At 48.1% G+C, this 15,821-nt stretch overlaps 2 protein-coding genes across 2 annotated transcripts; both read left to right on the top strand.

Annotated features, from left to right (window-relative positions):
* The first annotated feature begins 41 nt into the window (after positions 1-41).
* F5J12DRAFT_314561 (uncharacterized protein) lies at positions 42-2,231 on the top strand. The gene is made up of 9 exons (XM_051738865.1): positions 42-490; positions 546-645; positions 699-839; positions 890-924; positions 981-1,043; positions 1,103-1,182; positions 1,233-1,333; positions 1,390-1,719; positions 1,773-2,231. Exons 1-9 carry the CDS (start codon positions 240-242, stop codon positions 2,046-2,048), a joined length of 1,377 nt encoding a protein of 458 aa, XP_051604494.1. The 5' UTR covers positions 42-239; the 3' UTR covers positions 2,049-2,231.
* Positions 2,232-2,704: 473 nt separating this feature from the next.
* F5J12DRAFT_803798 (uncharacterized protein) lies at positions 2,705-4,799 on the top strand. The gene is made up of 5 exons (XM_051744474.1): positions 2,705-3,340; positions 3,413-3,673; positions 3,728-3,921; positions 3,975-4,239; positions 4,334-4,799. The coding sequence occupies exons 1-5, from the start codon at positions 2,791-2,793 to the stop codon at positions 4,603-4,605; spliced, it is 1,542 nt and encodes a 513-aa protein (XP_051604493.1). The 5' UTR covers positions 2,705-2,790; the 3' UTR covers positions 4,606-4,799.
* Positions 4,800-15,821: the final 11,022 nt, after the last annotated feature.

The following is a 15,821-nucleotide window of genomic DNA, read 5'->3' as shown; positions in this document are numbered from 1 at the left end:
GTCCCGTTCGCCTCCCCGCATTATATTATAATATTGGGTATCTGACGTGGGTGGGAATCGTGTGCGACGGATACGGCTTACAGTGTCGTTACTTATGTTCCGCGGAAGGATCTGTTTTCCACTTCAAGGCTATTGTGTATTTCCCAATACTTTGCCGCTGAGCCTATGCAGCTGCAGGTAATCACCTCCACCGGGGAAAGAGAAAGACATTACATAATTCGTATCTTCGTTTCACAGTCATGCCGCCGCGGGACCTCCCTGGCTTGTACTGGGATGAGGACAGGCAGCGTTACTTCCCGCTGTCTTCCGCACCGTCCCATGGCAAGGGACGACCGCGTGTTGACCGCGTTCCGCAGTCGCAACAACGGATAACTTCCGACGCGGATACAAGGAACCCGACATTTCCTTTGATAAGATCACAGCCTCATCAACTGCTCTCGGGCCTGCGCTCATCGCCACCGTCAACATCTCACAAGGACAGGCTGACCCAGTACGCCCTCTCCTCCCCGCTAATCGTACAATTAATTACCCCTGTTGCCTTCCAGCTTTCTGCGATGCTCTCGGTTCGCCTTGACCGGCAAGGCAGAACGATTACTGATGCACTCGCCATGGTCTGGACTTGCAGGCTCAGTCACTGCTTTCCAGGTTAGTATCCGTTTACTTCGCAGTTGATCGATGGTATGACCTGTAGAACAAAGACGGTCCATCACAATGACCGCGTATGGAGTTTCGCAGGGGACTCCATGGGATGGTTCCATTCATCTTTGACAAATAACCAAAATCAACCGACAGGTTTCCTGACCCACGGATGGCAACCTGAATTCAATCTATCATCAGAGGCATGTACGGGTGCTTCTATTAACGTAGTCATCCATTGATCCATTTTCAGGTATCCTCCATCTCTGTCTCTGACTCCTGGTGTATGTCAGTGTAAATTCCCCGGCATGGCAGTATTATTGATAACGATAACGTCGGAACAGTGCTACTTCCTTTGGCCCCGATTGCAAAATTCTACATTTCCCATTAGAATCTACTACGGAAGAGTATGATTTCAGCCTTCGTATTCAGATTGATATTTCCATTGCTCACCACCATAAACTAGTATCAGGGTGTCTAGAATTGACGGTCACGTAGCATGCGACATATGGACGGCAGATCTTCGAGGTTCTCGGTTGGCGTTAGGTAATGTGCTGTATCATACGTGGTCGTTTGCTGTCCCAATCATGAGCAAGGTGCCAAGAACCAACTTGTCTGCATCGATGACATTGCAGACCGTGCAGCGGTCCAAAATCTTCCCACATATAGTGACGTGTTTGCCATAGCACAGGAAAATGTTCGTCACCATAGCCAACCCCTGACCCTGACCTGTTTTCTGACCCCGTGTTGCAGCATACCATCTACACTGGTCTTCGAAACGGTGGCCTTCTGAGATTCGACACCCGCACATGGCAGTCAAAAGGAGATGCCCTCTTAGGGGGGCTGTTCACACAACCGCCTAACTCTATTACGAATCTTAGACTCCTGCGTGATTCCCAGCTTTTGGTGTCCAATGTTGATGGTAAGGTAAGTTGCCTCCTTCGCTTGTTTTGTTTAGCCCTTGATGCGACTGTGGGTATGGTGCGTTTACGCCAGATCTCAACTTTCGACTTACGCTTCTCCTCCATTCGGACTCCGTTGAAGGTGTTTACGGGCAACATCAATTCTTATGTGATCAAAGCTGTACGCTTCCTCGTCGACGTTTCTCTTAAAGTCTGAAACTCATCTATGTCCAGCCGATCGCTGTGGACCCGTCAGAGGATTTTCTCCTTGCAGCAGGTCAGGATAACCGCATTCGACTGTGGTCCCTCCGTTCAGGTGGCCCACCACTTGCACCGAGTACCAGCGACACACCTATAGAATTTGATGGCCACAATCTATTGCAGCACCGATTCGAACACCCAGTTCGTGCGATGCAAGTCTCAGAGGAGGCGGAGGGCATAACTCTTTGGGTAGGGTCTGGGTCTGATGTGTTTAAGTACAGTTTGGGCCGCGATGTGTTGGGTGGGTGAACTCTTTGATGGGGGGGTGGTAATCCGGTGGTGCGTCACATCAGTTGATGTAGAGCGACTTCTGGGTAAGAGTTTTCGAGCCGCGCTATCCCTGGCCGTATTGCAGGTCAGTAATGGTGTTACCTCACAGCGGTTTCCACGGGAACTCCATCCCGTATGACATCAATTTCTTTGTTGCTACGCAGCCAGACAACTTCGCCTGGCAGGGGCACGTGCATATATGGACCATTCTGCGCCGATTCATCCAGCAACTGTTGGCAGGGTGGGATAGCGTTCCGCCGATCGTCGGGCATAAGATTTGGAGCCATTCTGTGCAAAAATTATGTCTAGTCTATGGAGGCTTAATCACGGACTGACCCTTCCTTGTTACACTTGCCCACCCCTCGATGGGATATTCCGTTCAATGGAATGACACAAACGACGGGAACATAAGCCATGAAACCGAGATTCTGTGAAGTTAAGAGATTGACAATTGTAAAGAAATGGAAAAGGTACGAGCTTGAGTAGGTCACCGCAGTACTTGCGCGGGTCGACCAAGTCCTTGCTGAACTTATGGTAAATAAGTAGTACAGTGCTATGTAACGAGCGGCTGCTTATTACATAAGTAAACGATCACGTGCAAGCATGCATCATCATATGGGCGGTAATTGATCACAAGACAAACCCCCAAATCTCCTCGAGGTCACCTTCCGGCACACTCTACTCCTTCATCCGCAAGGCTCACGGCCTTTTGCTATTAGCAATGGTGTCTGTGTCGCCAGAACGCCAGAGGTCGTCTCTCGACTCGCCAGACTCGCCCGTCTCACCACAGTCTGAATCACAGGGCGGTTTGTCGGGCCCAGCATCATCTTCGGCGCTTATCCTACTACCGGACACGGAAGAACAAGATCCTTACGACCTCGAAAGCGATGACGACCAATCCAATGACGAACCCGATTCTCAACTAGAAGTCCAAAGGCTACCCATACCCCCTCTTGGCAGTGCCCTCGTTTTTCTATATCTCTTGTCACCATATCTCAGACTGGGCGCTTTGTATATCACCGACGGAGGAGACCCAATCTCCCTACGGTATGGACTCTTGACTCTCATGTTTGCAGCATCTCTTTCGGCGTTCTGTCGCCATCTTTGGTTTATGCTCGGTCGTTACCTCCACAAATTCACTTTGGAAGATATTCTCATCGAGGCATTCGTTCGCGGTCGAGGCCAGGGCCGTCAGCATAATTTCGCTCGTTGTATCATTAGCAGCGCCGTTGCACTGTTCAGAGTATTGCTAGCTGCGATGTATTTTCGGGGTTAGTCGCACTCCATCCTTGGGCTATACCTGTCGGTCTGATTTATTTGCAACATAAATAAATGAAAAATAGATTCGGTAGATTCGGTGCTGCAATTGGTTTCAGAAAGCATGCGATCATTTGCGCTTCTATACATATCGGCATTCCTGGGGTTCTTTGTACTCGTGCTGTCCATTCCTAACACCGTCGCTGCAAAACCGGTAATTTATGCAAGCACACTCTCGACGACTTCATATCTAGCATGGTTAATCGCGGTATTGCACGCCAACACGACTGGTAATCTTGACCCTGTTACGAGCTGGCCTCAGCGGGGTATTCTGTGGAATATATATAGTTGCGTGTCTAAAGGTTTTACCCGGCGGACCCGGTCCTAATTTTTGTGTACAGGTAGTATAGTGTTTGCGTGCACGACCACCTTGACAGCGCCCTTATCAGCTTCCTTGACCGGTTCACTCATAGTTTGGCCTGTGAAACGACACAGAACAAGACGGTTCAAATTGTTGAACATATCTTCAGCAGTACTGGCAGTGTTACTCGTGCTCCCTCTTGTCGTCTTCGCATCTTTACGTGCCATTAATCTGGTCAGTTATGCCTACGAAGCCACCATACAACTCCTGACGTTAATTCTTTTAAGAGCGGAAGAACATTGGCAATTCCCTCTGATGTTCTTGTCCCAATTTTGCGAGCAACGACTTTATCATCGGCCATTCCAAGTATCATCGTTTCGACCCCGACGCCCCGATTCTTGCACGTGGGATATTGTCATCCCCACCCGAACCCAATCAAATTCTTCTACGTATCGTCCGCCGTCCTCCTCAGCCTAGCCTCATCGTTTGTTGCAAATACTATCAGGGACCTGACCCTTTTTCTGGCGTGCTCAGGTACATTTTTGCTGCCAGGTACATACCGCTTTCAGAGGATAATCCCGAACGTAAACTGACAGAATATTCTGCGGCATGCTCGCGATGCCTTGCCTTTTAATTTTATATGCAGCACTGGCACACGTCACTATCCATTACCTCCGACGCCCCCTTGCCATCGTTATACCTCAGGAACCTCATTCTGTGCCGGCTAGCACTATAGCAGGATCTCGATCCGCCTCTCGTCCTTCCCTCGATCCGCTTCTTCAGCGCAAGGAACGATATCTTCAGCGAAGACGATTAGGAAAGCGCCTTCTGTGGGACGTTGGGATATGGCTGGTTCTGATACCCACATGTACTTGTGCACTCATCTGGGCTGTGGGCTGCTTAATGGGCAAGTGGTAGCACGAGTAGTACCTAGTCATGTATCCCTCAGCATTGCTGGAATTGCTGCTGTGAGTTATCACTCTTTTCCGTGTCCCTTGCTGCTGTCTCTGTTTGAATTTGGACAAATAGATTGTGATATCCCTACCTCATTGTGAATGTCCTGTAACTTGTATCAGTTTCATTACTTGATGATCATACAGGCTTGATGTCAGGTATATCTGGCAATGTGAGTGTGTCAAGCCTAGAGCATAGTGATGTTGCAAATGGTTGTGGAAACTCAATTCAGATACCAGCCATGTGCTGACAATGAGCAAAATGAGCCCTGTAGATTGCAACAGAGTCCATCAAGTGCTAGATACATGGATACCAATTGAAGGCATAACTACTGAGAGGGAATTGGGAGGGTGGTTTGGGTACTTGAAACACAAAATTTAAAGGCATGGTACATATTGGGACTACAAAACTGGCTTGAAACACTGATGCCATCTATTCCCATGAACCATCTGGCTTAAATCCAACTCTATGCAACAACCTCTGGGGATCATCATTGTGGTCCACATGGAATAAAAGGGACTCCAGAATGCTGGGGGAATCCAGAGCAACAATCTTCCTTGGGGACCTCTGATCCAGCCATCAGGGTGGAACCTAACTGGTTCATTCCTTACACTGGCATCCTCCAGTAGGAGTCCATCAAGAAGTTGCTGAGCATCAGGAAGTGTGTTTGAAGAGACTGATGAAAAACAAATGGGGTATGCCTGAATCACTGCTAACAATTTGAGTGAAATCAGGGCATGCAAGGCATAGGTACAACTCACCATTTGTAGGTGGGACAGGTATATGTCTTTGATTACAGGCAGGCAGTGTCAGGTTCTTGCAGGTGTTGAACATACCCTCAAAACCTTCAGCATCCAAGACCCTCACAGCAGAGTCCTCTGAGCCTAAGGCAATCTTCATGTTATCAGGGGAGAATGTCACTGAGAAAACAGAACCACAGCAGCCATGGATAAGGTGTCAATCTGCATGCCTCTCAACATCCCAGATCCTCACAGTCTTGTCACAAGAGCCTGAGACAATTCTCTTGCCATCAGGGGAGAATCCAACTGACCAGACCCAACCATCATGCCCCTGAAGAGGGCCACCAATCTGCACACCTCTCTCAGCATCCCAGATCCTCACAGTCCTGTCATCAGAGCCTGAGACAATCCCCTTGCCATCAGGGGAGAATCCAACTGACCAGACCCAACCATCATGCCCCTGAAGAGGGCCACCAATCTGCACACCTCTCTCAGCATCCCAGATCCTCACAATCTTGTCATAAGAGCCTGAGACAATCCTCTTGCCATCAGAGGAGAATGCAACTTTAGTGACTCCAGAAGTATGTCCTACCAAGGCAAGTTGAACAGCTGGCCACTTTTCAATACCTTCAGAAACTCCAGCAAGGCAAAAGGAGTTGGGCACTAATTGTCTTGACAGCACTGTGTTTGAAGGAGTAAATGGAAGAGCAGAGCTGTATACATGTGGTGCACTGCATAAGATCACACTGCCAAAATTCCAAATGAACTTGATTCCATCTTGAAGAAATTCCAGTAGGTCTTCAAAGCCACCCTGGCCCTTTGTGTTGATGTAAGATTATATCAAGTACAAACATCAAGCACTCACAAGTAACCATGCTGCAGTGCTGCCAAGAGAATCTGCAGCACCCCCAGATGCACCAAGAAGGCTCAGAGTCTCGTGCCAAAACAGATAATTTTCACTTTCAATAACAGCTTCCGCCCATCTTACAAGTGTAGCATCAAAGGTAGTTTTGTGCAGATGCCGAGCCCAGAATCTGCATGAATATGACAAATGAGTCGAGATGCTTTTGTCAGTTCTCTCCGACAAATCAGGGACTTCAGAGTTGCTGAGGTAGGAACTTTCAATATTGAAACGCAGGCCACCGCAGAGTATTTGCAGTGAAGCAAAGGAAAGGCTGTACATGTCAGATGCACCAACAAAATGTATCCCACTGCGTGTGGGATCACTGAGGAAGTCATAGAATGATGCGTGTAGAGGTCGAACGAGACAAGTCCTGTCTACAATGCCACCCAATAGTGGGGACATGAATTCAAGAATCACGATCACGTCGAAACGGTCCTCCTCGTGAGGAAACTGAGTGCGCATCTTGTTTAGAGCATCCATATGCAGAGGTTCAAATGTCGACATAATCTGCCCCATCACGGACTGGAATCGTGCGAGCGTGGTATCGTCATTGGGTATAGTGTCTTCCAGGATTGTATTGTACATGGCATCCAACAGGGCTCCCCCACCACCAGAACAGAGGAATGCGACCTCGTCAAAGCGCTCCCTGACTGTCCGACCAGGTCGATTCGGCTTGACAAATTCACAAGCCAGACGAGCCCACTCAAACAAGCCATCCGACTTTTGGACTATTGTTCGCACTTCCGTGTCTCCGATCTCTCGAAGATCGCCAAGCTGCCTGGAAAACGTACAATCGGATGTCACGTCCCGTCAATTCTGCAGAGACGTTGTCCAACGAAGCCGCCTTCACGTGTTGATGTCCGGCAACGATCTTGACGTCAGGAGGATGCGGAAGTTCGCGGGTAAATAGGCAGCTTCCGTAGAGGTGAGTAGGGAAAGGATATGTCTCCGCGATACATCCAGGGCATCGATCACCACAACCACATTCCCAACTATCAAGCCGTGTGCCTTGGAAAACGGCCCCAAGACGAGCTGCTGCCACTGCTGCGTCACATCAGATGTGGTCCTCAGATCGTAGTCCCTTGAGACTGCATCCGCCAACGCTCGCCGAATAAGGTCGAGATCGGTAGCCCAGCGAGTGATCTCCTGTAGAATTTCCGTTCTCATGCCATCAAGGCATCTCTTGGTTGTGTCGAGGCCGGCCCCAGCCGCATAAGCCATGCCTTCGAGGTTCACGTCTTCGAGTATGCGGTGCATATTGATCCGAACATCTCGAACACCACAGTCGCGGTATTGCTGCATCAAATCATCCAAGGTCTTGGTGTAGTCATCAACAGTGGACTGCGTTTCGGAGACGATGTGTTTGTCTAGTCTTTTCCCTGGAAGCGCAGATTATTGAGAACTTGAAAACCAAATGTATATGATGACACCTACAGAAACTCTTCGTCTCTGTGTAGTTAGCAACGGACTGTGCGGCGTCGCTGACAACCCGAGCAATCTTTCCAAGGGTATTTCTCATGTCATCAAACTTCTTCATCATATCTTCCTCCAGAAGTAACTCGTAGACGGATCCAAGCTTCTCCAAAAGACCTGAAATCGCATTGTCTAGGTTGACTTGGGTGATGATCAACCGCCGCCATGACCATGTTAGCACAAAGGATGAATATGACGAAGTGTTATACCTTGGACGCAGCGGTTGAAATTCCCAATGCCACCTGGGCGTAAGGGTGGACCTGTGCGTCAACATTAGAACAAGCTTTGCACAGGAAGATCGACAGCATACGTTTGCGATATTTGTAACAACGGAATTAAAGATTTTGAGAGGCTGGAGATACGTATCACACAGTTTGAATGTCTGTGACAAGGGTATCAGCCACGGCCACGCCACCGACGGCTGTCTGGTCAATTCGTGGCACGGGCGTCATGGCATCCAGTGCCACCCGAGTAGCTTCGACCATCGTTCTGATTGATACAGGGTCCAAGTCTGTTTCTGCGGTGGATCTTTGATTCTTTCCATCCGTAGGTATCACCGTATGATGGGACGACATAGATCACATACGTCCTTGGCTGGGCCCTGCCAGACTGGTGGAAGAAATGCTTCATTTTAGCAAACGATCCCCGAGAGGCAGGATCCCCAGCGGGTGTCTGAGACGACCCCTGCGACTGATTTATCTCACATCGGTAACCACCATCGTTTGGAAGAGATCAATCACGTACTGTGAAAAGGCCAGAGTTGGAAGGGTTCGCAGATCTCGAGAACAGCTTCTTAAATCTCTCTCTGGCCATCGATGGGTGGTAATTTCGTGTAAGACTTGTGAGCTTCATTCAATGCTGAGGGTGTGGACAAGGGAACTGAGTCGGCATGACCAATGCTGCAGACACGTTGCCATGACAGCCCATTGGGGCCCTAGGTGACCCGGCGGTTTAGGCCCTCCCCAAGGCATGCCGCGTGCGTGCCAATTCATTGTGCATATCTTAACTCCACTGTGACGCAGAAGCAAAGACGCAGGACGATTGAATCGATGGTATTCAAGTCTGCGATTGTCAACGACCAACCAGGATGATGCACTACGCCTGGTTTTCAGTGTTCTCATCTTTGCTCGTCACTGCTTCCCGCGTCCACTGTAAAGTATGGTATGGGTTTCTTGGTAGGTCTCCCCGCAGTGGCATATTCAGGTGCAGTGCGATTTCCCCTCGAAACTATTATGGGATGGCCAGTAAGAATACCCGTTCTTACACACCAATAGCTCAGGATCTAAAAGTATAGTACAGGCACCCATACACTGATTACATCAACTGTCATATTGGAACTCATCACAGAGGGGTGAGCACACTCAAACTGATCACAACAACAACAGAATGTGGACAGGTGTGTGGATTTGAGCAATCAAGCATATATGCTGATACAAGATGATGGTCAGAGAGAGAGAAAGGGAAGAAAGAGAGATATATCCTGTGGACACAGACAGCACCAGTATATATACCCTCAGAGTCCAAACAGTGCAACACAGGAGGGATCTGCATGCCTGGACAAAAGTGTGATAGGAGGTGTGACAGTGTGATGTGTTAGCATGAGCAATGTCAATAGTGTGAGTGGTGTGTTAGTGGTAAGCATATGCTTACACCCTCCCAACCCATAAGAAAAAGGCAATGGGGGGAGCAGCACATGTGTTCAGTATTCTTCATCAGTGTCTCCACATCAACATCCTTTCTCAACCTCTACATCAACCCTTTCTTGTCCCCAACCACCAACATCCCCTATGGTGGGTGTTCTCTTTCCCAAACATCCAAGGCCTTGCAATCCTCCAGATCTTTCTTCATCAACCACTCATCATCCTCCAGCCCATACCCCAGCCACTGCACCAAGTACTTCTTTGTTCTCCCATCCCACTTTTCATCCAATATCCATTCAATCAAATTTTCCAACTGTCCATTTGCTGTGACCACAGGGCCTGGGTGAGGCAGTTCATGTGAGGGGAATAACATGGTGTTGTTGGGCATGAAGGCATGCAACTGACTGATGTGGAATGTGGTGCAAGCATTGGCCATGTGGGGCATGTCCAAGATGTAGGTAGATGTCTTGGGTGAGGCTGACAGGATGGTATATGGACCATTGTACTGTGGCATGAACTTTGCTACACAATTAGTTCCATTAGCAATGTACTCATGTCTATGATGTTTAGTAGATAACCAAACCTTGTCCCTGACTGAAAACTTCAGGTCAGGGACATGGCAATGATTAGCTGCATGAGCTTGAGCTGCCTTAGCAGCAAGGAGATTGTCACAAGCTTCAAGGATGTCCATCTCTAGGCAGGCCAAGAAGGCTGCCCCATCAACTTGGTCTGTTGGAGTCTCAGCATCTGAGGTGGAGATGGGGGGTAAGAGTCAAGGGGAATGGCTGAGGTGAAGTTGGAAGGGCAAGAACCCTGTACTGTTATTAATGGTATTCATAATATGGAAACGTACTCAAGGCAGGGCCTTGACCCAGCCTTTCTGGTTGTGCTTGACATGGAAGTGTACACATTGATTAACAGTCTTGTTAGTGCACTGGCCCTGTCCATCTGTGGATGATATGATGACAACATTTTGAGTTTAATACCTGTCAGCTTATGAAGGGACCTCCAAAAGTGAGACACAAAGAGCTTATCATGATCTGAAACAATCTCCAAGGGGAGACCATTCTTGCAATACCAATGGTCAAAGAAGAGTGTCATGAACTCAGAGGCTGTGATAGAGCTGCAGCAAGGTACCAAATGCATGTCAGCCCCAAGATGGTCAGTCATTGTCACAATCATATTGAACCTGTGATCTTCTGGCAAGGGACCAATGAAGTAAATAGCTACTGAGTCCCCATGAGTGTCAGGGACTGGTAAGGGGTGAAGGGGACTGGCAGGTGCTGTGGTTGGAAACTTGTTGCACATGCAATGGGTGCAGGCCAGGATGTACATCAGTAGACTGCTTTGTGAACTGGTAGTCCTAGGGAATCTGTCCAGTGCTGGACAGCTCTGGACAGCTCTGGCCAGCAAAAGTGATTTACTGATGTATGCAGCAGCAAGATCATGATGCATGTTAGGCCAGTAGAAGGAATTACGTAGTGCCACATAGGTTTTATCAGTGCCAAAGTGGCCCAAGGCATCATGAGCAAGATGGAAGAAATGCTTGCAAAGTGAATGCATGTGAGGGACCACTAGATGGCCTGCGAGATACAGTAAACCATCCCATTCCTGGAGACCGGGGAGTGAGTTGAGGAGAGAAAAGAGTTTTTTGCAGAAGGGATCCTCCATGTATCCTTTCAAGATCTCCACCATCAGCAACTTATCCACCTCAACTGTTGACACTGCAGTGACAGGGGGAACATCATCCAAGCATTGCAATAATGCATCAGCACCAACATTATGCTCACCTTGGACATAGCAGATAGTGAGGTCAAATTGTGACATGTACTCCTGCCAGCAAGCTTGACATCAGGAGAGATCACGTTGTGTGGTGAAGTTCTGAAGAGTGTGGTGATCTGTATACACTACCACCGGGGCACCAAGTAACTCAATCTGCCACTTCTTCAAGGCATGAATGATGGCTAGCAGTTCCTTCTCATGCACTGGGTAGTTGAGTTCAGCACCACATAGAGGAGTAGAGTCAAAGGCAACTGGTCTAGCAGTCTCCCAAGTAGGTCCCCAGGAGAGAATTGTGCCAGTATGAAAGTCTGACACATCACATGTAAGGAAAATATGGTTGTCACCTGGACTGTCATGGTCAATAGTTGTCAGGCAGTGAGGACTGACTACAAGGTCCTTGACAGCCTGGAAGGCCCACTGATGTTTGTTGGTCCAGGTAGGAAACTTGAGTTCCATGGTCTTCATTGTCAACACATTCAGGACATGCATGTGTTCTGCAAGATTGGGGAGGTGATCAGCAACATAATGGACCAGACCAAGGAAACCACACATGTCCATAACTGATTGAGGGACTGGCCAGTCAAGAATCCTGGTGATCTTGGAGGAATCTGGCTCAATCCCTTGAGCTGAGATGCAGTGGCCCAGGCAGAGTACATCAGTGCAAAACAGCTGAGTCTTCTTGAGGGAGCAGAACAACTTAGCATTGCAAGGAGCCTGGAGAATGGCACAAACATTGCATTCATGTTCCTTGAGTGTTTGTGACCAGATGATAACATCATCGAGGTAGACATGACAAATATGACTGATTAGGTGATGGAGAGTGGAGGACATATGATGTTGATGAACTGCAGAGGCATTGTGCACCTCCATGGGCATAACTGTCCACTCATAAAGGCCCCAAGGGGTGTGTATGGCCAACCGCTTGATGTTGTCCAGGTGAACCTTGGTCTGAAAGAATGCATTGGTCATGTCCAGCTTAGCAAAGTATTTGCCCTTAGCACAATCATGAAGGATCTCATCAATGTGGGGTAACAGGTGATTATTTGGTATGGTGTTCAGATTGAGTTGTCAAAAATCATTCACCCAGTGCAGTAAGGCCATAGGGTCTGCCTTTGGGATGATGAACACAGGCGAGGAGTGTGTGCTATTGGAAGGTCACAAATGCCCTGCATTGAGGTGTTGTTGTAGTAACATCTTCCAAGCTTCATGATATTTCTTAGGACAATCATATGACCAAAGTTGAATTACTTTGTTAGCATCTTTGGGTTGCATGCAGAATAGAACATCGTCAGGCAGGGCATCAGTGGGTGGGATGTCTGCTGGGAAGCGATCTGTGAACTCCACCTTAAGTCACATGTCACATTTGGTCAGTTCTTCAATAGCAGCAAGGGCCTCAATGTGATGTTGTACTGCACCAATGATATCTACCCCACAGACTGTGGTGGATGCTACCTCCACAATTTTGCAATACTTTGGCAAAACACTTTGCAACTCCATAAGAACCTCACTCTTAACTTTCTTAGCAGCCTGGATGGAGGGAGTTACTGGTGGGGGAGAACACACAGAGACCAGGGGGTTCATTAAGTCATAACCAGTATCTTTACTAATACAAGTATGGAGAGTGTGATTGATAACAAACTCATTATGGGATAAGAACAGAAGGCCCAACAGAAGTGGGGCACACAGCCCAGGTGCAATAATGGCACAAACAGAGTGTGAGCAAAAATGTGAATCAGGAGAAAGGCAAGACAGGGTAACATAGCTTCTCAATGACATGACTTCCCTGTCACCAGAAGAAAGGGCAACCAACACATTAAGAGACTTGTGCAGTTGATGACACTGGAGACCAAGCTTTGTGGCAAGGGACTTATCAATCAGTACTAGGTGAGAACCACTGCCAATAAGTGCTTTTACAGGGAGGGGGAAGGTCAAGTTAGGTCCTTCAAGAAGACAGGACCAGCAGAGATGGGGGACAGAAAAAGAGGGGTGATGTACTCTTCACCTGAGTCTGTTCCATCCCCAAGAGTGGCAGAGGGCATGATGACTGCAATAGTGTCCACATCATCTTCCTCTGAGATGCAGGAATGCTTTGGAGCTGGTTCATCTTCCACAACTGCCATGACAGGCTTTGCACGTTTCTTGTGAGCAGCTTCAACATCAGTGGCAGTCAGCACCTTATAATTCTTTGTGTCTGGGAAGTTGTTGGGACAGTTGTGTGTGGTGTGGTTCTGGAAAAGACAGTGACACTTGAAATAGCCTGAATTGTCACAGAGGAGCTGACATTCCTCAATGGTAAGGGCAGGTGGGTGCATGCAAGTATGGCCATCCAGCCCCTTCAAGTTTGAAGTCATAGTATTAGTTGAATGGCTTGGCTGGAAGGGTTTCCTCTGGAGGGCTGCATTGAGCTTCACAGCATCATGGACATGTTTCTCATCAAGAAGGTGAACCAGATCGAGCCAGGCTCAGAACTGCTTCTCATGATGAGAACTTGTCAAATGATACTCTGCAGTAAGATCAGGGTGCATGTGAGACTCTAAATGGAAGCAGAGGTGATCTTCAGTGAGATGAAACTTGCTTCCTCACAACAAGACATTCAGACTTTCTACTTCAATGGCCCATAGGTGAAAGGCCTTGTTACCCTGCATCAACAACAACATTTTTTGTTGGATAGCCTCTGCCCAGTCACTGGGGAGCCAATATGAGTGGACCTTGTCCATAAACTCTGAGAAGGTGAGGGCAGTAAGGTGACTGCCATTGTTGCTGATCCAATCCTGTACACACAGATCCAGGAGATGGCCAACAACCTTGGTGACTTGGATGTCCTCTGCTACGCTCTTCAACTGGAAGTAATTTTTGCAACCTAACTCCCAGCTTCACAACCCCTCTGGGGTGATATCCCCTGCTGTCAAGAAGGGAGGGGTCTTGCCAGGAGTGGTGTTCTCACATTGTGCTGTCTGAGCCTGTGTCAAGGACATTGCAATGGTAGGGAGGACAACAGTAAAACTATCAGATGACAAGGAGCTATTCATGGAAGCAGGAGACAATGGTAACAAGGAGATATGCAAAGGAGAGACAGGCAGAGACAGGGTGACACCAGGTGAGGCCATGAGTGGTGGTGTAGGTGGTGGGGAAGGAGAGGCAACAGATGACAGAGACAGCAAAGACGAAGACAGTGGTGATGACAATGGTGTCATGGATGGAGGGTTATTCCCTCAACTATGAGTAGTCAAGGGTACAGGGACAGAGTGTTATGCCTGAGCACAGTGACTTCTTCAAATGGAATAGGCACGATGCATGCGAGGGGGAGTCTACAGGCCAAACGTATCGTAACCCCTATGGCTCAGTTATCCTGAAGGTCCAACAGAGGTTCTGTCTACTGGCGAGTCCCTAAGGTTGTTCATGTGGAGAGAAAACAAGGACAAGCAAGAAGGAAGTTAGCTGAGTTGCAAGCTATCAAAAAACTGAGGATACAAGGTAAAGTACGTGGGGTTATATACCTCTAAGCATGAGTACTGTACCAGTCACAAGAGATGTGTATCCACAGTAATCAACAGAACAATCAGTCAAATAAATAGGAGTCACACAGTGTCAGAGATGGGGGTAGTCAAGGAAGTGAAGGCTATACTGGCTGTGCAATCAATGTGCAGTGAGGAGCCAGACACCAGAGCTATAGTACAACATATGAGCAATATAGATGAGTCAGAAACAAGTCACCAGAACAAGAAAGAAACAAGTCATCCATCAGAGAAGGCAGTGGGACACTGGATCACAAGGCAGTGACATTGACAGGTATTGGAAATACCTTGACAGCAGGAGATCCAAAGGAGCCCTGGAGCATGTGCACCCCTAGGATGGCAACAATTATGAGAGACACGACAAGGCACATGAGGCACGTGACCACAAGAAGTCAAAAAAGGAAAGACCCCTGATGGAAGCATAACACAGAGGGGATGCAACAAGACAGCAGTTTGACACCTCTGCTAGGTGTCAACACATGCTATGGCATGTTCAAAAAAAGTGGAACTCACCACAGAGGGATGAGCACACTCAAACTGATCACAACAATGACAGAACATGGACAGGCATGTGGGCTTGAGCAATCAAGTGTATATGCTGATACTGTTACGCTTCCGTCAGGGGTCTTACCTTTTTCGACTTCTCGTGGTCACGTGTGTCACATGCCTCGTCGCGTTGCTGGTACTCGTTGTCATGTTAGGAGTGCGTATGTTACAGGGACACCTCAGATCTCCCGTTGTCCAGGTATTTCCAATACCTGTCGAGACTCATCATTTGTGATCCATGGCGTTCACCGCTCTCCTGATTGACAAGATGCTTTCTTCATGCCCCAATGACTCTTTCTGACTCCCGTTTATTGCTTATATGTTGTATTCTAGTTCCGGTGTCTGGCTCCCCACTGCGCATTGATTGCGCAGCTGGTATAGCCTTCGTTTCCATCCCTACCCCCATCTCTGACACTGGGTGACTTGTATTTATTTCACTGATCAGTTTGTTGATTACTGCGGATACGCATCGCGACGTGTCCATCGCAACTGGTACGGTACTCATACTTAGGGGTATATAAACCTACGTACTTTACCGTGTATCCTCAGTTTTTCGATAGCTTGCAACTGAGCTAATTAC

Source organism: Pisolithus orientalis, assembly GCF_024613125.1.
Source record: "Pisolithus orientalis strain OTSU chromosome Unknown F5J12scaffold_3, whole genome shotgun sequence".
Classification (NCBI taxonomy): Eukaryota; Fungi; Basidiomycota; class Agaricomycetes; order Boletales; family Pisolithaceae; genus Pisolithus; species Pisolithus orientalis.
This window is presented reverse-complemented; position numbering and strand designations above follow the sequence as displayed.